General features: G+C 46.3%; 2 protein-coding genes across 6 annotated transcripts in view; one reads left to right on the top strand and one right to left on the bottom strand.

Moving 5' to 3' along the window:
• Positions 1-399: 399 nt before the first annotated feature.
• On the bottom strand, positions 400-8,212 carry LOC149867511 (uncharacterized). 2 transcript variants are annotated; one of them, XR_016442077.1, is made up of 3 exons: positions 6,307-8,212; positions 5,477-5,625; positions 400-3,339 (listed from the first exon to the last, which is right to left on the bottom strand). XR_016442077.1 is itself a non-coding variant. In XM_090045552.1 (2 exons), exons 1-2 carry the CDS (start codon positions 6,937-6,939, stop codon positions 5,611-5,613), a joined length of 648 nt encoding a protein of 215 aa, XP_089901678.1. In that variant the 5' UTR covers positions 6,940-8,212; the 3' UTR covers positions 5,388-5,610. The 2 variants fall into 2 exon arrangements, 1 of the variants encoding a protein (XP_089901678.1); XM_090045552.1 differs by lacking the exon at positions 400-3,339 and having other exon boundaries at positions 5,388-5,625.
• Positions 5,878-20,769, top strand: part of STK39 (serine/threonine kinase 39) — a 211,941-nt gene continuing 197,049 nt past the window's right edge. The window contains exon 1 of one of the 4 annotated variants that reach the window (XM_090045551.1): positions 5,878-6,244. In XM_090045551.1, coding sequence (XP_089901677.1) covers positions 6,088-6,244 — 157 coding nt within the window. In that variant the 5' untranslated portion in view covers positions 5,878-6,087. The remainder of the gene's footprint in view (positions 6,245-20,769) is intronic. The other 3 variants (XM_090045548.1, XM_090045549.1, XM_090045550.1) reach the window with 3 other exon arrangements.

Here is a 20,769-nt window from a genome sequence, read left to right on the forward strand (position 1 = left end):
TGGGAAGGAGGAAAGGGAACAGGGGAGCTTGTTCTAGGGGTTGCCCAGCTGGTCCTGAAAGGTGGTGGGGGTGGACTGGAGCCTTGGCGTAAGCTGCAATCCACCCACCTCACCCTCTAACCCCAGCTGGGCAACTCCCTCAACTCTCAAACAAGGGTGGGCAAAATGCAGCTTGTGGGCCGGATGTGGCCTACCAGACTATTCTAATCAGAGCTTCTAAAAAAATTAATATTTATCTGCCCCTGGCTGCCTGTCATGCGGCCCTTGAAGGCTTGCCAAAACTCAGTAAGTGGCCCTCAGCCCAAAATAACTCCCACCCCTACCCCAGAATGAGCTCCCTCCACATTCCCTTTCCCTCATCCCATTCTAAAAACCGCGCTGAGAGCAGGGCAGCTCAGCCCAACTCCTGGGGCATGCAGACACAAGTTACTGAGGGTGCTCTGCTTTGTAACATCTTCATCTTCATTCATGTAATGAGGGTTCAGATTTTCACAGGATTGGGCCCTTTTAAAGCAGTCTGTGGCCATGCACTTGTTTGGTCATGGCTATAGAGTGCCTGCAGGGGCCAGATCAGGCGAAAATTGGCACTTCTGTCTGCACCTACAAAGTGATTTTGTTTTTCTATAGTAATCTTCTGTTTGGAATACTGGAACAAACAATGACCTAGATGCTCCCTTCCAGCTGTCAGTTCTACGCCCTGCAATTGAGAGTACCATGTCATATAATTTTTAAAATAAACTTATCAAATTTCCCATTAAAACCAGCTAGATTTTTTGTTTTCATCACGCCCATTGGAAGGTTGTTCTAGAACCCAATTGCTTTAATGGTCAGGAACATTCAACTTTTGGACAGTTTATGCCCATTTATTTTTACATGTTGCCCTTTGGATTCATTTCTATATTCACTTGAATCTAACACAAGGTTTCTTCCTCCTAATCAGCATAGGGAAAAAGCTCCTTATCTTAAATTTGCATACAGGGTGGAGGGGTGGGAAGCAGGCCTCAGACTCAGACCCACAGCAGCTGCCTGTCTCCCATTCTGCTGTCCCTCTGGAGCTTCTGCCCCACCTCTGTCCCCTTCCCCACCCCCGACTGTCAGGTGCAGCTCAGCTCTGGTTCAGGCTGGATTTCCTTCTGGGCACAGAGCACAGGAAAACTCCATCACTTGTCTGTCACCATGCACCAAGGTGCCTGCTCCTTTAAGGGCACAAACTGCCTAGGGAGAAGGCCCTAGTAGTCCGTCAGGAGCCCCACAGCTGCAGGTTACTATGGTAGCAAGAATGAGGGGACTAGTCTGCACCTGCAGGCAATCAGCTGACTGGAAGAGGCAGGGCCTGGGATGCACACAAACCCCAGGGATGGGACTAGAGGCTAGTTGTCTGTCAGCAGTCAAGGAGCTCTCTTAGAGGAAGCTAAGTGGAGCTGTTTGACTGCCTGTTCTACTTATGGTAGGATTAAGAGGCTCTAGGAGCTCACCAAGGATCTGGCCTACAAGGCATTTAGTGCTAGTGGGGGAGGTTTAATGCCTTTGAAAGGACAGAGCATACCCTGAGCTGCTTGCATTATGTTATAGCCCAGGGGTTCATATTTTGATTTCTGTTTGTAAACTGGTGGATTGGGCAGAGGCTATGGGGGAAGGAGGAGGCCTCACTGGGGGACCACTACAGTATGGGGACCCCAGTGCCAGGGGATGTAGTGACAAAAGGGGGAGAGCAGACCCTAGCACCAGGGGGCATAGTTACAGAGGCTGGACTAGGTTGAGGCCTCAACTCAAGGAGACATCGGCATAACATCTGCGAGGCTTAGGTGCCCATACATATGACACCTCCTGAGTATAGAACCTAATAAAGGGGTGAAACAGCCTACAGGGTTTTGGGGAGACTGTCAGTACTGTGACCGAGCAGCAACTTGAGGGCAGTCTCCTAATCCATCATTTATGACTACAAGATGTGGCAGGTGAGATTAGTAGGGCAGAGCTTGCACAGTCACGGTGTCCTAGGGACATCATGGCCATCTCTGGGGTGGCTGTATCCTGACACTGCCCAGCCAACCAGCAGTGCCAACGCTACTGCATGGCCTATCAAAGACTGATCTTTTATGTGCTGTGCGCTAATAGATTCTGAGCAGCATCTCACAACAAAGGGCAGGAAGAAGGCAGAGACTGTGGGGAGTTTGGGATGGGGAGATGCATGTGGCTGGGGAGGCAGGAAGGCTGCAGGGGGAAAACGTGGGTGAGGCAGAAGGCAAGGGGGCTGCTTAACTCCCCCCTCCACCCCACCCTAGCCACTGCTTTCCCTGCTGCAGGAATGGGGGGACAAATTTAAGATGACCCTCTGATAATTAGATTCTATTAGATTAAACTCAACAGCTTATCCGTGAACTTTTGTTTTCAGATGATTGTGCCCTGGTGGCCCACACCCAACATGATCTGTAGTACATGACTACTTGCTTTGCTACTGCAGCACAACTCTTCAGACTCTCCATCAGCTTGAGGAAGACTGAAGTTCTTCATCAGCCAGCTTGATGCCAAGCTTATATGCCACTGAAGATGACTATCGAAGGAACTGAGCTGCATGACAGCATTTAGCTCACCTACTTGGGAGTGTCATCTCATATGATGACATGATCGACACAGAGGTATATAATAGACTCTCAAGAGCCGGTAGCGCCTTTGGCAGACTCTTCAAGCATATCTAGAACAGTTACAGCCTACGGGCACAGACCAAAGTTAAGGCATGCAGAGCTATTGTTATCTCCATCCTACTACATGGTGCTGAGTCATGGGTCACTGCCATGTACACGTCCATGAGCGCTTCCATCAGTGCTGCCTCCACCATTCTTGAGATCTGTTGCTATTATGTCACCAACGTGGAGGTGCTACAAAGAGCCCAAACCAGCAGCAAGGCAATTCTCCTGCAGACTCAGCTGCGGTGGGCAGGCCATGAGGCCCAGACGGAGGACAACTGCCTACCAAAGGCCATGCTGTATGGGGAACTGACAACTGGGGAAATGTGACAGAAGGGCCCCACACAAGCACTTCAAGGACACCTGAAGAGGTCTTTTTTTGCCTGTGCTATTAACCATGAGCTGTGGGAAACACAGGCTGCAGATCCAAATCAAAAAGGCAACAGCCCTCCTTTTGAATGTCAGTGCAGAGCCAGCATGGAAGAGAAGAGGAGGAAAGATACATCCCCATTTAGCAGCAATCAGCCATACACATGGAACTGTTGCAGCAGGATTTGCCTCTCTGCAACTGGACTGACTATTCACCAGTGGGCCTGCAGCCAGAGTGGACATTTACCTTCCTAATACTTTCATCTGTGAAGAACTGCCACAACACCTGGAAAACAAAAAAATTCATAAATTTGTTAATATATGGAGTCTACTGGGGGATCATCTTGCATTCAGAGTCATCTTAGCTTTAAGTAAATATAGTAGTTCTTGTTTTCCCTCACTGGAGTATACCCTGATGTAGTTATAAACAGCAGTTCTCAACCAGAGTGCTGTTAAAACCCTTTAAGGGTGCTACTCAGTATTAGTGCTATAAGGTGTATAAATACCTACACGTGATTCACAAGATAAACCCAGAGATTTCAAATAGGAATCCACAGTGTTAAAAGTATTTTAACCTGCTGTGGTATTAATGAGTTCTTTGCTGTAGTAAAAAAAACAAAACAAAACCCCAAACAAGTGAAAGCTAAGAGCTGAGGGGGTGCCTAAAAAGGTTGAGAACACTGTTACAGACAAATCATATCCCTACTCAGCCCTGGTGGTGGTCTAAACAAGCCAAGTTCTTCTGGTTGCCTACTTTAAGGCAGACCCTTCATTTCCTTATCATCCTTCTAGAAGTCTGTCTTTGCACCTGTGCCAGTTGGAGTTCGCTCATCCTCAATACGGACAACCAGAATTGTGCGTAATGGTCCAGATGTTGTTTGAACACTGTGCACATTTAATACTTTTCTACCCCTACTGGAAATAACTTAGCTGATTCAAACTTAGGATCATATTTGACTTTTAACAGCTGTATCAAACTGGGGGCTCACAGTTATCTTGTAATTGATTAGTAACACTTGCCTCCTTCCCTTTTCTAGTCCCATTGAACTAGTTTATAGCAGAAGTCTTCATTTTTGTGCATGACCTTGCATTTTGCATTCTTGACTCTGACTTTCATCCCTTATCTGGTACTTTAGTCCTGAAGATCATAAGCGTGCTCCTATTTCTTGTGCTAGTCATTAATAAAGCACTAAATAAAACTGATGATGAAGGCACTCCACTACTAACATGCTGTGAGCTGATACTTCATCTTTCAACACTACCCATTGTAGTCATTCCTTAAGGCAACTCCTTAACCATCTTACAATTCCCCTACTTATCTCCATCTTCCCTTTCTTAATTACGTTCCCAGAGGCCAATGTATGAAGTACCTTACCGAAATCCAAAGAGGAGAGATCTACTACATTTTCTTTGTCTAGAAACCATTATGAACTAGGCTGCATAGAACTATATGAAAAAAAAATTAGTCCAATCCAGTTGTCTAACCCAATATACCTTTGGTAAACCCATCCAACTTCCCCGTTGTATCCACGTGTCTTATCATCATTCTTTATTTCAAGGTCTTTACTTGAGGTCAGACTTGCAGGTCTCTATTCTTAAAGAAGTGTTATATTTGTTATTTTCCAACTGAAAGTTACCCAAACTGCCTTGACAGTTGCTTGTCACCAGACTTGCAAATTCACGTGCCTGTTCCTAGTAGCAATTTCTATTTTCATAGCCTCATTCCCATTCTCTATTTTGCCTTTCCCCCTATGGTCAACAACATCACTGTTACTGAAACATAAGGCCAAACACTTGTTAGTTTTTGGACATACCAAATTATCCATAATCTCTACTCTGTCTTCATTGAATACTGACCCTGCTTCTTTCTGTTGTCTTTATATGAGTAAAGTACCTTTACCTATTTTTTGTGTCTAAATCAGTGTATGGACAGGTAAGCTACACTTCTTAAAAGGTTTGGGGGGATGCAGTAAGGAAAGACTGTGTGGTACAGCTGAATGCAGTATTGCTGCTGTATCCATCTCCTCCCAATAGCAATCAGCCAAGTTAAACTGGCAAAAATTGGGTTTCATTCAGGGGTAAGTTACTGTGGTACAGCCTCCCATTTGGCAGGTTAGGAGTAAGAGTTACACTGCATGAGCTGACATCTGCTTCTGAGAAATAGGTCCTGCTCTCTCCCCTTTAAAATCTTGTCATCAACCATCTGTCTACGGCCTCATCCTTTTTGTCAGCTCTTACCCTCTCTTTAAAACACATTTATTGATTTATTTTAATAAACAGGTCCTTTTTTCCCTATTTCTAGTAGACGCCCTGCTTATTCCTTAAGGAGTTACTAATCCCCTTAGATGCGGAGCCCCTTCCTACAGTTCTTGTTTTAACCCTCTCCGTGGCAAGACAGTTTCTTGATCCCTTCCCAACCTTGCCTTGACGTGACAGGCCTCCTCCAGAGCCAATGTCGCTCTGCTCCTCGGCCCTGGCGGGCTCCCTCTTCGTGTATGAACTCGGCCATGGTGGCACCCAAAACGTCAGCTTAACTTTTGCTTCTCTTCCGTGTACTTCAACTCACCCAATCCTAAGCAAAACACAGTAGAAGAGACCTTACATTATTTAAACATCACTTTAGGGGGACAACACCCTGCAAATCGGGCAAGTCCTGCCTCGGCGCACCCCCACCTCCCGCGGGCGCTGGTGCCCGGGGCCGACGGGGAGCGCGGCTGGTCGTGCAGGCAGAGCCACGCCCGGCCGCAGCGACGCGCGGGGTATGAGCAGGCCGCAGGGGGCGAGGGGCCGGGAGCGGCCCCGCGAGAGGCGGGCAGCGGCTGCACGGGCCCCGCCCCGATGCACTGGCTGGTGGGGATCGCGCTTGGTGCCGGCTGCTCCCCCCCACCTGCCTCTGCCCCCGCCCCCCGGCTGCCCGGCCTCCTTCCTCCGCCGCGCGGCGGCTGCTGGCAGGGGGCGGGGCGGGGCGAGGAGCCGTGCCGCTGGAAGGGAAGTTTGAAGGAGGTCGCGGGTGCCCGTGCGCTCCGGCAGCATCATGGCGGAGCCAAGCGACTCGCCCGTCCACGTCCAGCCGACCCAGCCCGCGCCTGCCCCGGCCTTGGCCCCAGGCCCGGCCCCGGCCGCCGCGCCGGCCGCCCAGGCCCCCGCCTGGCCCATCTGCCGGGACGCCTACGAGCTGCAGGAGGTGATCGGTCAGTGCCGGGGCCGGCCCGGGGCGGGGATGCTGCGGGCGGGATGCGCCGCCGGGGCCTACCGGCGTTTTCTCTCCGCTCCTTGCGGCGGCTGCGGCAAAGTTTATCGGGGGGCGGCGGCTCGCTGTAGACCCGGCCCCGGCATTAACTTGTGCCCTTCCCTGATGCGCGGCCCGGCCCCGCTGCCTGGCGCCCCGCACGCGGCCGCTCTCGGAGCCGCGCCGATTACTCTGCATTTTCCGCGGCGGGGGCTGGGAGGCGGGCGAGGCTCCGCGCCGCCGGCGCCGCTGCCGCTGTGGTGGCGATTTCCTTCTCCTCGGCGAAAGCCGCCTCCCGCCTGTCACTCGGCGCCGCGGCGGCCCGGCTCCCCAGGCGCGGTGCGGGCGGCATCCTGCCCCTCGCCGCGGAGCAGCCTGGCCGGCCGGGCGGAACGAGCCGGTGCGGTGCAGAGCGCGGGGCTCTCCGGGTCTGCGGTGGGGGGGCTGGCCCTTCCGCACCCGCAGGGAAGCTTTTGCTTTTCTGTGCACAGCCCGGCCCAAGGCTGCAGAAGTCCGAGGCTGGACCCAGGATGGCGCGCGCTGCTCCTGACTTAGGCCATGATCCACTTGGCTCCCAAATTCCTGGAGCCTTGTGCTGCCCTGGGTTATCTTTAATACTGGAAACCGATGGCTGCTTGTCAAACGTGTGACAGCCATAACTATGTGCTATCGATCTGGGTTGTAAATAGTGAGCACTGGGTCCTGAAGCTATTTATTTCCCATTGTTTGAAACCAAGTCTAGAGAAGAATAAAAATTTCTTCCTTCGCAAGTTTTTTAAAACACCCACTCCCTTTCCTGCTTTATTCTAATGACTGGACAAGTTTGAGGCCTGGTCTAGCCTTAAAAGTTGTGCCAGTGCAGGTGTGTTACTAGGAGCAGGGTCAGGGTCAGGGGAGGCCCCTTGCTGGGAGAGCTCTCCACGGCATCTCTGCTGGGGTTTCTGTAGTTATGTTGGCAAAACAACTCATTTTGCCTGGATATAGTTTACTTAGCTTTGAGAATGGGTCTTATCTAGCCTAGAGTAAGAACTTTTTATTTTGCTGGTACAGGCTGCATTTCCAATGCCAGGATTTGCTGGTATAGCTAAAGGAGCAAAGCCTATGGCACAGAAAAAGCCTTACAGCAGTGCTTCTCAACCTTTTTTGTACCGGGACCCATTTCTAAACATCGATGACCCAGTGCCCCTCACTCCTGATCTGCTGCCTCCCACCCCTAGGCCCCAGTGCGCCCCCCCAAGTGTTTGGGCATGGGGGGCCCCAAGCAACCCCTTGCAGGTTGGAACTCTGCCATCCTGCAAGGGAAAGCCACCATTTCTCATGGTTTTCTCTCTTAAAGGGAAATCCATTTTTTAAAGTTTGTTCGCAACCCTTTCATATATTCTTGTGACCCATGGGTTCAAAAACGCTGACTTAGAGGATGTTACATTGATTCTTATCTGTGTTACCACTTGAATCTGCAGCATGCTTCTTAAAGGGTGGGAATCATCCTTTTCTGCACTTTTATAGAGCTTTCAAAAGTTTAAAATTCTAGATTTTTTTAAAAAACATTCACAATTGCAAGGATGCACTTTCTTTTTTTTCTGTAGAGAAGATACTGCTTATAGACGGTCCTCCCTGCTAACTGACTTAGTATTATTGAGCTACAATATGATTGGTAAATACATTATCAGGGCGGCTTCCTAGCAAGGAGCTCGTGTTTGGATTCTATTGGACCTCATCCAGTCAGGTCCTGAGCACCTTCTACCCTGTGCTGAGTATCAGCAAGTTCATAGGAGCGTTTTACTAAGTTTGGGTTAGTCATAATGACTTCTCTACTCTAAATGCACTGAGTAATATTTCATACTAGACAAATATAAAAATACCATGCTGAGCAAAATAGCTCTTTCGACTGCAGTTTTGCATATTGCTAACTTTTTTTTCTTTTTCTTCTCTTTTTTTTTTTTTTGCCGTAAGTGACAAGGGACTGCTGTAACAGAAGCTACTTGTTTAAACAATAAAAATGACTTCTGACACTTTCATTTTCTGTACGTGGATTCCATGCCAATCATTAAATATTAATATATAAGTGTATAATAACTTAATATAATGTTAAGAATTAGAGGTGCATCAGTATATTGCTCCATATTATATCGGCACCAATAAAAGGAAAAATGACATTATTGACAGTCGGCTTTTTTGGCTGATAATATCACGGATAAATGCCACGTGCGTGAGTGCAGCTGCAGCATGCATATGGCTAGGAGTGTAGCCCGGCAGCTTGGAGAGTAGCAACCGGCTGGTAAGTCTGTTGGGGGGAAGCGGGGGCAGAAGGGGCATGGGGCAGATTGAGGCCTCTGTGGTGAGGGCTGGGGTAGGAGCAGGCATTGCCCATCTGGGGTAGGTCAGGGTGCAGGTCAGAGCTGGCAATTCATGTGAGGGGGTGGCTCCTGCTGCTGCGCGCACCCCCAGGGGAGGTATGGAGGGCATATGCTCCCTTGGATCTGTGCGTGGGGTGAGGGTGGGCTGCCGTGGTGCGCTTGGGGCTGGGGCTGCTCCAGCCTCTTCCTGGTGGCTGCACTCGGGCCCTGGCCCTAAGCATGCGGTGGCATCCTGCCCTTGGTCCGTGCACAGATCTGGGGGCCCACATGCTCCCCGTGCATCTCCTGGGGGTGTGCACAGCCATGGGAGATGCCTGCTCCCCCCCCCCCCCATACCTCCTGGGTGAGCGCTGGCTCTGTCCTGCGCTCTGACCCACCTCAGCAGGGCAGCACCTGTCCCAGCCCCACTTCCTCCCTCACTGTGGGGGCCTCAGTCTGCTCCCCTCCCCCCTTCCCTCATCCCATCTTCCTCAACAGACTTACCAGCTGGACACTGCTCTCCCTGCTGCCCGACTGCATGTCAGCAAGCAGATCGGTATTGACCGATATGACTGGTCAATAATTGGCCACTGTTGTCCCAAAAAAATCTTAATGTAACTTTGCAGTTCCAGGGTAAATGTTTACATTTTTAAACTAACGTAATGTGGGTTGCTTTTGTAGAACTTCTTCATATTCCTTGGAAAGTAATACAGTGGATTTTGCAGCTCTTTTCTCTTTTGCACTCACAGGTTACATACAGGCATTAGGTTTTTACCAGGATAATTGCTGCTCCTATAGTAGAAACTATGACCATGCAAACATTTGTTTAATTTGTCCTAGGGGAAACATACTTTTTCCAGAAGAAAGATCTTCCAGTTGTCAGTAAGGAAGAAACTCTCTCAGAAGAGTGAGTGCTTTTATGCTTCCCTTCTAGTTCGATCCATGAGGGGAGTGAAGCAGCTGGGTAATACTCCTTGCACTATCCCAGGCTGGGGACTGCCTGGTCGGGGGAATAGGTAGGGGGCATTGCCGTGCTGCTCCAGTCCCTTCCCAGACTGTTCAGGGAGGGGACTGTAGCAGTGGGGCAGAGCCTCCCTATCCACCACTTAGACCAGGGTCTGAAGTTTGGAGATTGGGCAGGGGGTTTGCTGTTCTATTTCTTCAGGTTGCTTCTGGCCACTGGGAGCCAAGCAGACAATCAGTTAGACCTTGCCCCCCACCTGCTCCTCAGACCAAGGTCCCTGGTCTGGAGAACGGGCACGGGGCTTGGCCCTGTTGTTCTCTTCCCTTCTCTCCCAGGACTTGTCATTCTCCATCCCCCCCTCACTTCTGGAGACTTGGAACAGAGTGTAGGGGGTTACTCCCAGTAACCCTCAGGGTGTGGGTTTCTTTCTGTGACACTCCACTTCTCCTGGGGACTGAGTGGAGCAGAGCAACCATTCTTCCCTGTGCCTTTCCCAAACTAGGATCATCTCTGGTGAAATCTTGGAGAGCAGGTGGGTGCCTGCAGGTTGAATACCTGTATGCTTCCTCCAGAAACATTTCCAGTGGTGGACGTTTCTCAGAAGTTGAAACCTGGAATGCAGAAATTCAGGGCAGGAGGGAATAACTTTGTTTTCTGTCTATGAATACATTGTGGGTAAACACTGGAAGGGGAGAAAAGCTGGTTGTCCTTTAGCTGAATATTGGTACAATAACTGATGGTTTAAACTAGTCATTCTCAACCAGGGTAGCCTGGCACCCTGGGGTTCTTTGAGATGCTTTCAAGGGAGTTACACAATTGCTTATCAATGTGATTCACAAGATAAACCCAGAGATTTCAAATATAAATCCATAGTTGTGGTCTTTCTGAGTTTTTTGGAACAGAAAAACTGCTCTATTTTTTTGTAGTCAAAAAACAGTGAAAACTAAGAGTTGGCATTTTACAAGGGGTGTCTTGAGTCAATCCAGAGGTACTTCAAATCTATCCAGTGGGTGTCTTGACTCAAAGTGGAGAACTGCTGGTTTAAGCTGCCCATGGACCGTTTTGGCAGGACATTAGAAGACTGCGTCACACATCAGGGCTAGGAACAGAAGTTGCACGTAAACTGGTTTAAGTGATCAGAAACTATGTTAAACCTGCAACAGAATAATACATCAGTACACGTAAACCATTTTCAAAATGACTGAAACTGGTTTAAGATACACCTGGTTGGATGTAGTATTACACTTAACTGATTTAGGTTAAACCGGTTTATGAGACTTCTGTCTCAAATCGCTTCCTGGTTCAAGTTAAATCACAGTCCCCTAGCATGCTTTGCAGCCTTAGGCTGGACTGTGCTGTCTGCTCCAGAGAGCAGGGTTGGCCCTGCCCCTCCACTCCCTAGCCAGAGCAGTGAGGGCTGGCTCACTGCCCCTCACCCCCCAGCAAAACCTGGCTGGGGAGGGGGGTTAAACTTCCCTTCCCCTGAGTATGGTGCTGCCCTGCCTGGCTTACTTAGTGCTGGCTGTGACTGTGGACTACAAATCCCAGAGGCACCTGGAAGTAGGAAGAGGAAGTGATGAGAGTTCTGCTGCTATGATTGTGGACTGCGAATGCCAGAGACAGCAGGGGGCAGCAGGAAGAGGAAGCGAACACAGCAGAGCTGTAATTTATAGTTCTCCAGAGAAATAACTGTTCTTGTTCAAGCTTTTATGAATTCAGTGTCACTACCTTTTTCCCCGCCCACCCCCTCCTCAGCCTGGCAGCCTTCCTACCTTCCCGCCCCCAGTAGAGCATGGGCTGGGGCCTGGCTAATGCCCCCTCTGCTCCAGTGGGGGGGGGGGGAATCTTGGAGGGCTTCTCTCTTCCCTCCCTTTTGGCAGTGGCTGGCAGGTGTGCTCTAGCCACCCCCAAGCTTCTGGCTTGAGCCACTGCAGGCATGTACCTGCATTTCCTCAATCAAAAGTGATTGTCTGCTCATTTGCTTATTGGTTCAATCTTTGCGGTGTAGACTAACTTGCAAAGACTGAATCAATTCAGCCTCAGGCTTTTTGACTGTCTGTACTTAGCCCAGAGCAGCGAGGTTCTTGAACTTCTTTTCTAGTAGGAGTGGGCAGGGCAAGAAACCTAAGTGCTTTTTAAAATGAAGGTTGGCCCCTTTATGAAAGGCGTTATCTGATGATCTTGCTTGTGATTGCAAGACTTGAGCTTAGCAGGGACCTATGAAGTCGAATTTTAATGGGCTTTGTCATATTGGAAGATGTTGTTGCAAGTTCATTTTGAACATTTTTTTTGATGCAGACAAGGCTTGAGATGCAACTATTACTTGTGGGAATATTATTTTTAATAGGAGTTTGTCAGTTTAGGCCTTCCATTTCTGAGTTTTTTTCTCAGCAAGGCAACTGAAATTAAAATGCCTCTGAGATGCAGTTATTTATAAACTTTGTTGTATTTGCCTCTCAAACAAGGGGAAATTCACATCTTAAATTGATTGTTTTTAAGGATATGCTCAGCGAGTTAGCAGATGAAGAATCATATAAAAATCATGCTAGAGTTGACCTGAAATGGATGAATGTTATTAAAGACTAAGAAATATGATAATTTTTAGAAGACTGCTTGACTGCTTTTGAAAGAATTAAGTATGTGGTTTGTCTTTTTCCATTTCTAAGTTGCGGACTAATACTTTTCTACCTTCTGGATGTGCAAGACAGGCAGCCGACTTCAGTAAAGTGCTTTGAGAGTCTTGGGTGGATGACAGAAGCAGTGGCGTGATTGTAGCCAAAGTTTGTAGGCAGGATCTGGTATAAAGCTCTTCCTTTGCCTGGCTTGGAAAAATAATAACTCTAAAAGTAAAGGGTTGCATCTAGATGATGAATTCTCTTCACACCTAATACAGGTCATTTTTAAATATTTGTGTACTTGAAGATTAAGACTCCTGTGTAATATCCGTTTACTATCCTCAAGCTCAATAATAATTTGTAACCTAGAGTCCTGTTAGACCAGGGGTACCCAACCTTTTTCTCAGCTTGACCCCATTTAGACATTGGAAGTTTTTTGTAACCCCAAAATAATGCAGATGAGGAAAATGAAGATGGATTCATCAAATTTCCACTTTTGTCTTGCACTCCTTTTGTTTCTTATTCTCATCTTGTCATTAGTTTTACTGCTAGAGCTCAAAGCAGAAACTTTGGAGAAGAGCATCCACGTTAGATTTCTTTGTCATGTAAAACATATTTCAGCCAGTCAGTATCAACATACTGATTTTACGTCAGCTTCCTGTAACATACGAGCACCTTGCATCCGAGCTGCAACTGTTGTGCGTGGATGAATAACTGCCAAGTACAAGAGTTACATATCTATAAAGAGGAAGCATATTTATCATAATCGGTCAACAGTTTTTGGAACCCCCTTTTTTAATCATTGGGACTGTGAATGGGGTCACAACCCCAAGGTTGGGAACTGCTGCATTAGACTGTAAGTATAGCAGAGTTGCATTGCATTTGGCTTTATAGTTATAGTTCGGTTGAATAATATTAATTTTTCTCATGGAAAATTTTTCCACTTTTCTCAAGTAGAAATTTTGGGGTAGTCTGTTCCTTTAATGCCTGAATTAGAGGTTTTTAAAAATTGTTTTTATTAGTATTTGGGTGGTAGAGGTGTATGTGTGGGGTGGGGTGAGTATTTGAGGATTTTTTTTCGCTCTGTCCCTACTCCCTTTCACAGGACAGTGTATACTGCATCTGTATTGTTAATGGTAAGTGTTTTTGGTTTTGTTGTTTTTTGTTTAAGCCATGAAAGAATAAACACTCCTTAGTTCTTACTATTTGTGAGATCATCCTTTAGCTCACTGGTAGAAGCCAGTGGTGCTAAAGGACTGGATTCTGTAGGTGTTTGTTTTTGGTAGAAGAAGAAAAAGCTTTTCTGTAGTTAAATTGTAATAGCATCTGTATTATCCTTCTTATACTTAGAGGGTAATGGCTCAGTAACAAGTAGAATGCTTAAAAAATTTTGGATAAACATGAGTGAATAATCATTGAAATTTAAAATACTCAAAGGGCTCTTTTTTGAAATGGGTTGTAGTAGGCACAATGAAACACTAGCCACTCTCAGTCTGCTCATCAGGATAATGTTACACCACAACACTTGAGGCCTAGTTAGTTTTTGATACTAGCTCCTGCAAGAAACCTGTGTTCAATTACTGCATTATTTGAGAACTAGTATTTATGCAGTATTTAGTTTTTCTGTCAAAAGAAAGTTTCAGTATGAACTAAATATCTAATGATCTTAATTTTGACCCAACACAAGTACTGTTCAAAATAACACAGCACCATTAAACAAAACTGCATCTAATGTGTATGTGCATATAATGCTACTAATCTGCACGAGCTGAAATCAACACAAATAACTTGATAGTCAAACATTCCTATTAAGCTAGATATTCAACATGTTTATCAGGAAACAATTATTTGCTAAGAAGGTCTGTCATTAGACAGACTGTCAAGTGAAGATGACTAACGTTTAACTTTTCAAATTTTGAGAAATTACTTGATGTGTAGGGACCTAAAATTCATGAGTCACAGTTGAAGTGAATAGTGATAAAGCTGTTTTTATCTGTGAAGATTATGATATAATTGTGTGAGATTCCTAGCTGTTTGACCTAGTCTGGCCTTGACAGTTTATTAATACTGTATTTAGAGAGTTTTTTTTGTTAACCTAGAATAGTTACGTCTATAAAACTGTCTAGTATAGACCAGGTCTTAGTTTTTGTAGCTTCTTAGGGCTTGTGTGGCTGTTTTAGTGACATAGTAGTTAAATTTGTTGTTGCTTAGCAACATTGACTTATTTTATGGGAGTGCAAGGAAATTATAAAGGTTTTTGTTTTCCCCTCAATTTCAGATTTTGTTTGAATTTTAGCTACATGATTTCTGCTTTCTCTGAAGAGATGTGAAAGTAGCTAAAAATAAATAAATTTAAAAATTACATATCAATAGTAACACACATAACAGAGATGAATAAAACCTGTTAGTTTAAAACTAGCTTGATAAACTGGAGTTTAAAGGCATACAGAATGTATGGAACATACTGGTACTGCATAGCATTGCTTGCTTATGAGTGCACAAGTGCATGCTACAGCTTCTCTCTTTTTTGTCAAACTGCTGTGCAACCTCTCTTTATATTTGGACAGCTCTTACTTTCTCTTCTCAGTCACTCCCAAAGACTTCCTGACTTTAAGGTTCTGTACCTCTGAAACCTGAGCTGACTTAACTCCACAGGGGAAAAGATGTACTTGAAGAGGAACCATTCTGCTGGGGAGCTGGGGAAGTTAGATCTTTAGATGCCTAGAGTAAGCAGTTGCTTTTTTGTGTCCTTCTCCCCAGCACCCAGAGCCGGGGCTGCTATCTATGAATGGGGTTATATGACGTGGCTGCTAAGGTAGCAGCGATGTAGATCGAAGAGCTTGATCTACAGTAGCCTGTCTCTACTTCCTGCCAGGCGTTTCTCTCTCCCTCAGCAGCTAGGTTCCTGGTGAACGCCGTGCAAATACAGCAGGGCCTGAACATAGGGATTCTCTCCTGGGAGAAGTGCAGGTGGCATGGTTTATCTAAGAGGGTCTGTTGAGGTAGGAGTGAGGGCAATAAAAGTAGACAAGATAATCATATGTTCTCTGAAATATATGCCCTCTTAAGCTTCTGGGAGCTACACTGACTAAGGTACAGCAAAGTCCATTAAGTACTTACCTTCAGGGCTGAAGAAAGACTTTATTTACTTGGAGCAGGGACTTTAACTCAACATAAACATTGCTAACTAACTACAGGAAGGGTCTTAGCTAAGCTTTTTGTGCCTTATTAATGCTCCTTTGTTTGTTATGCTTTTAATAAGCGCCCTTGAAACTGCCATGACCTACTCCAGGGGTGGGCAAAATCCAGCCCGCAGGATGGATCCAGCCCACAAGGCCATTTTATCTGGCCCATGGGGCCCCTAAAAAAAATGTAGAAAATTAATATTTCTCTGCCCTTGCTTCCTGTCAAAAGTGACAGGAACCAAGCGCAGTAGGACCCAGGGGAAGCCCAGTGGGCTCCCACAACAGAGGGGCCCACCTGGCCCCATCCCCCCAGCCAGAAGCCCCAGCCAGGGTTTCTGGGCTGAGAGCACATGGCTGCCCCAGTGCGGGAAGCTCAGGTAAGGGGGTGGGATCTGCTCCAGACAGTCCCATGTGGGCTGCAAGCGCTTGCAGCGTGGGGCACTGGTTGTGGGGCAGGGGAGGGGCCACTTCCCCCACGCGTTCAGGATTTCCCTGGGCTCCTTCCCTGTGTGGAGAAGAGTGGCCCCTCTCTCACCCCATGGCCAGTGCCCCACGCTGCAGGCACTTGCAACCCATGCGTGGGGCTGTCCGGAGCAGGCACAGGCAGCCCCAGGTGGGCTGCGAATGCCTGCAGCATGGGGCGCCAGGGAGGGGGTGCTTCCCCTCTCCCCCCGGTGCTCAGCACCAGCTTGTAACCAGGCCCCACTGTCAGGCTGGCAGCAGGGGCAGATTACAAGCAGGTGCTGAGTGTGGGGAAAAGTGGCCCCTCGCCTGCCCCATGGCCAGCGCCCTGTGTTGCAGCCACCTGCAGCCTGCATGAGGCTGCCTGTGCCTGCTCTAGGCAGCCCTGCGTGGGCTGCAAGTGCCTGCAGCACGGGGCACCGGCCATGGGGCAGGTGAGGGGTGACTTTTCCCCACGCTCAGGACCAGCTTCTTCCCTGCTGGTGAGCAGGGGGTCGGGGCTGTGCACTGCCCCCTGCCTGTACTGTGGGGCTGGAGGGCACTGAGTGTGAGCGGGCAGGGAGCCAGCAGGAGCACAAGGCCTGCACAGGTGTCCCGGGGCCAGTGCTGGTGGGGCCCAGAGTAGCATGGCAGGAGCACAGGGTCCTGGCTGGCAGGGGCTGTATGGAGCCAGGCCAGCTCCCCACTCCCTGCTGCTGCAGGCCAGTCTGGCTCCACAGACCCTTGCCAGCTTGTGCCCTGCTCTGGGCCCCACGGATGCTGGCCCTGGGACATTGTTTCCAAGATGGTGACCAGGGGGCGGGGCACCTGTCAAGGGGCGGAGCTACCCATGCGGCCCTCGACAGCCTGCCAAAACTGGGTAAGCGGCCCTCTGCCCAAAATAATTGCCTGCCTCTGACCTACTCAGTTTAGGGGTGCTTGAGAACTGTTTAAATTGACGTTTGGGTATTAGTTTCACCAACTATGCAGTTTAAAAATGTACAGTTCAATTATAAGGTAGATGGTGAGGCTGAAAGATGGCACGGATTTAACCCATATGCAGATTATCAGTGTTTTTTACAATGTAAGCAATAGGTAACATTAGAAATGGTACTTTATTATTCAGCTAAGTGAAGTATGCATTTACCTAATATGTGTAAGTAGAGTACATGTACCCCCTAGATTAATTTCTGGATTATTTAGAAAGTAATTGTATTTTAATCTCCCCCAACATACTTTTGTTATATTAATACGTATAATAAAGATGGAAGATCTGGAAGGTTCTCTCTGTTTCTGTAACAAAACTGGAAACATTCAAAAGGCACTGCCAGTGATAGTTTTCAGGACTCTTCCAAAAGAAGCTATAATGAAAAGCATAAATTATGATTCACTAATTGGTTGAAACATTCATTATGTTACATCAGAGGAGTTAACATTTCAACCTGAGATCCCTAGGCATTTGCTCTGACTTTACTAGTCAGGTTTCTGAAAGCCCCGTATGAGAAGCTAGTATCAAATCTTGTTTCATGATTAACAACAACTGATGAATCATTGTATTAGTCTAATTACTCTTCAATACTCTGTGGATCACTGATGCCTCACAAGCTTTCTGATCAGAAATTGTGTTGGGAGCTCAAGGCATCTTGAAAAGCTGGTATAATATTGAAACAGGCTGCATCAGAGGTAGCCAAATGACAGCTTGGGAGCTGTGTCTGGCTTGTCAGCACAGTATATGCAGCTCACTGGAAATTGGCCAAAGTCCTAGTCTCCTGGGACTGCCGGCACAGGTACCAGGCTGCCAGGGCGGGGGCTGCAGCCGTGCCGCTTACCCCAGGGCACACTCGCCGTGGGGAAGTCGGAGCAGCTCCAGGTCACTCGGGACTCTCCCGTTACCCCACTTCCATTTGCACTGCAGGTCACTCGGCCCCGCCATCCTCCCATCCCACTTTTGAACTTCCGTGGAGGATTGGACGTGGCTCCCAGGGTGGGTAACTCTGGCCACCCCTGAGCTATATGATGTACCTAAAGGGGACAGAGTTTAGAAGTGGTGAGAGAACTGAAAGGAGCAGAAGTAGTAAGCAGTTTAGTTTGAACACAGCCATGCCTTTCCTATGGCAGAAGCACTTGCTCAGTTGTGTGAAGCTTTATTTGTAATTGACTCATGTATGATCTCTAAAGTCAGAATCAGTGCTGAATGTTGCATTTTAGCTTGCGCAAATAAAATCAATCATCACAATAGCTGCAAGAAAGCAGCTTATATTCTTTAAGCTAGTAGCAGAAACATATATTGTTGTTTTAATAGGTCATAAAAGTACAGGGCTTTATGTTGTGAAATGTACTATGATCTAGGAACGGTGATGCACAAGTTGTCATGAGCTTTCTTTCGTAATGTTATAGTTCTAAATAAGTTCTATTTACCTCCAACAGCACCATTAAATTGTAAGATGTGCCCTCCGAACTTCTACCCCTCTGGAGCTTGAAAAGAAACTGTATTGCATATGTCAAATTAAAAGCAAATACATATTGATGTTTTAACATGCCTGGTCTTTTTTCTTCATCCAAATGGTCTTATAATATTGGCTTAAAACAACTTCTGGAGAAGCTATTTAAGATGGTGCTTTTATTTTCCTTTTAACTTGAGACTAGAAAAAACAAAAATACAGCAATAGCAACAACAAAACCTTTGGAGTTACTTTGGCAGTTAATGTGAGGGCATTTGTTACTAGTGTCCTCCCACAACAGAATCAAATTTATAGCAAAGCAAATTCTAGTGATACGAACTAGTTGGAGTTGCTTTGTAACTAAAGCTCAGTAGTGGAGCATTAGCTGGAGACTTTGGTGTTAGTGCAGCAGCAGTGTTATCTTTGTTTTTGGTGACATGTGGTTAGCCTGCTCCAGTCTTTGCAGAAAATGACAAGCTCTGCTTTAACATATGAAAGACTTTGAAAATTCTCCGTGAATGCCTCTGCAGCTCTGATTGTTTTAAAAGGTTTACTTCCAAACTGAAATAAGAGCAGTAAAAATGTGCCTAATAATAAACATCACAATCTTTCTTTGTGTTCTGGTGCCATTTGAAAAATGAGCTGTAGTTCTTTAAAAAAGCTTATCTCTTGTTATTTAGCTTCCCTGGAGAAGTTCTTTAATTTAGCCTGCTTGTAGAGTGTGGCTGGGAGAAATAGAGCTTCTATATTGATAAATCTAGGATAACAAACTAGTTCAGGATTTGGCTTCCCCCTCCCTCCCTCTCTCCTTGGACATTCGTCTTTTTCAGAAAAACCTCTAGGAGCTAGTTGTATTTTAATTATTTAACCACATAAGATAATTGCATAATTTTAAGGACTTTTCAGGAATACTATTTAACTTGTGCAGCATCTCCCTTCTGTAGATCAGTCTGGGGGACTTGTATGAATGATACTTTGCAACATGAACTCTTCTGGTGACTTTGGAAAGCAGAAGGTTTTAAAGTTGCTGTTCTGCAGCTTGTAGAGAAGAAAATAATTTTTGAGATGTGAGACTAGGTAGTGGTTAATTTATCATAAAAACATACCTCCTAACTGCATCTTTTGTCTTTTCTCTTCTTTACCCTTCAAGTCTGTAAGAACCAGTTTTTCCTATTTTATTATTTTTAGGCGATGTTATACCAGTAACTGCAGCTCAGATCAGCATCATCCTATTGGGATTTTTTTTTTTTTTTTTTACTTTTTATACTGTAGGCCCTGATTCTGCAAAACAGGGAAGGGCTAAAATATAAGTTCATAAGTGGTGTCACAAGTCTTTCACTGGAGACTTTAAATCCAGAGAAACCATAAGCAAATCTAGCAGTGATCTAATCAGCAGTGCCTTGCCCTTTCAAAGGCCATGTGCCACGTTCAGTCTTTACAACTCACAGGCTGGGTGTACCTTCTTGTTGGTTGTGGGAATGGATTTAGAAGCCATTTATGGGTGGTGAGTTATCCCAGTATTTGTCTCCTTCCAGGATCTTCGGTTCCCTTGGAACTGTATGGCTTTCCCTGTTAAATCAGAATTTTGTACTCGCAGCTTTGTCCTTCAGGTATACTTATTCACAGTTCTATTATTTTCCACCCCCCACCATCCCTCTCTGTCCGTAAGAACAGAGTCCAGCTGCTGCTGGCAACTGAATGCTTCAAAGATAACAGATAATAAGATTTTTCTTTTTCAGAAAGCTTTCGCTGAGATTGCTGTATGAGTGTATATGGAGTCACATTTTAGAGCTTGGAGACAACTATTTCTGATGCCAAATATTTAAGGGGCATATGAATGCCGAATTTCCTATTTTCTTCTTGAATGAGCCTCTCCAAAATTAATTGTGACATACTGTCTGGCATTATTTTGATTTGGAGCCAGATGTTTGTATAGAAGTTTGTTTTTGCTTGGATTTTAAAACAGATAATACATCTAGTTTCTATAACGTACTTCTGTGTCTAAATAGAGAATTCATACTGTGACAGGTTGGTGGAGGAAAGAGGATGCTTCTGGCATGCTTCCTGATGGGCTAATTAGGCAGAGTAAGGACCAGTACATTTCTAGCACAAAATTGTAAGGAGAGAAAATCTACAGTAGAGAAAGGATTTATCATATTAACTTTTGTAGGAGCTCTTTTCCTTGTGAACTAAGTGGGTTTCACTCATTCAGCTTAATGCCTAGAAGCGAGTCCCTAAATATTTAATAATTTTTCCTAGCATTTCAATGTGTTACAGTACAGACAGACTAAATGGTTAAAAATGAATGAGTGTTCCCTTTCTTGCTTTCTTTATCACCCCTAACTAATCATAATCAAGGCCTAAAATCATGACATAAAAAGTGCCTGTGTGTGTTGGGGAGGAGGGTGGGGCGTTGCTTAGTAAAGCTGGCACTTCTCTGCATCTTTGAGATGAGAAATTCCGCTTTTAAAATAAAAGTTCAGATTATTGCATAATTCCTAGAGC

The sequence above is a fragment of the Crocodylus siamensis genome, chromosome 4 (genome assembly GCF_052110815.1).
Source record: "Crocodylus siamensis isolate JL-2025a chromosome 4, ASM5211081v1, whole genome shotgun sequence".
Taxonomy (NCBI): domain Eukaryota; kingdom Metazoa; phylum Chordata; order Crocodylia; family Crocodylidae; genus Crocodylus; species Crocodylus siamensis.

Excerpts from the sequence above, each read along its gene's own strand:
- LOC149867511 (XM_090045552.1), bottom strand. The coding sequence starts at position 6,939 with ATGGCTGTCACACGTTTGACAAGCAGCCATCGGTTTCCAGTATTAAAG.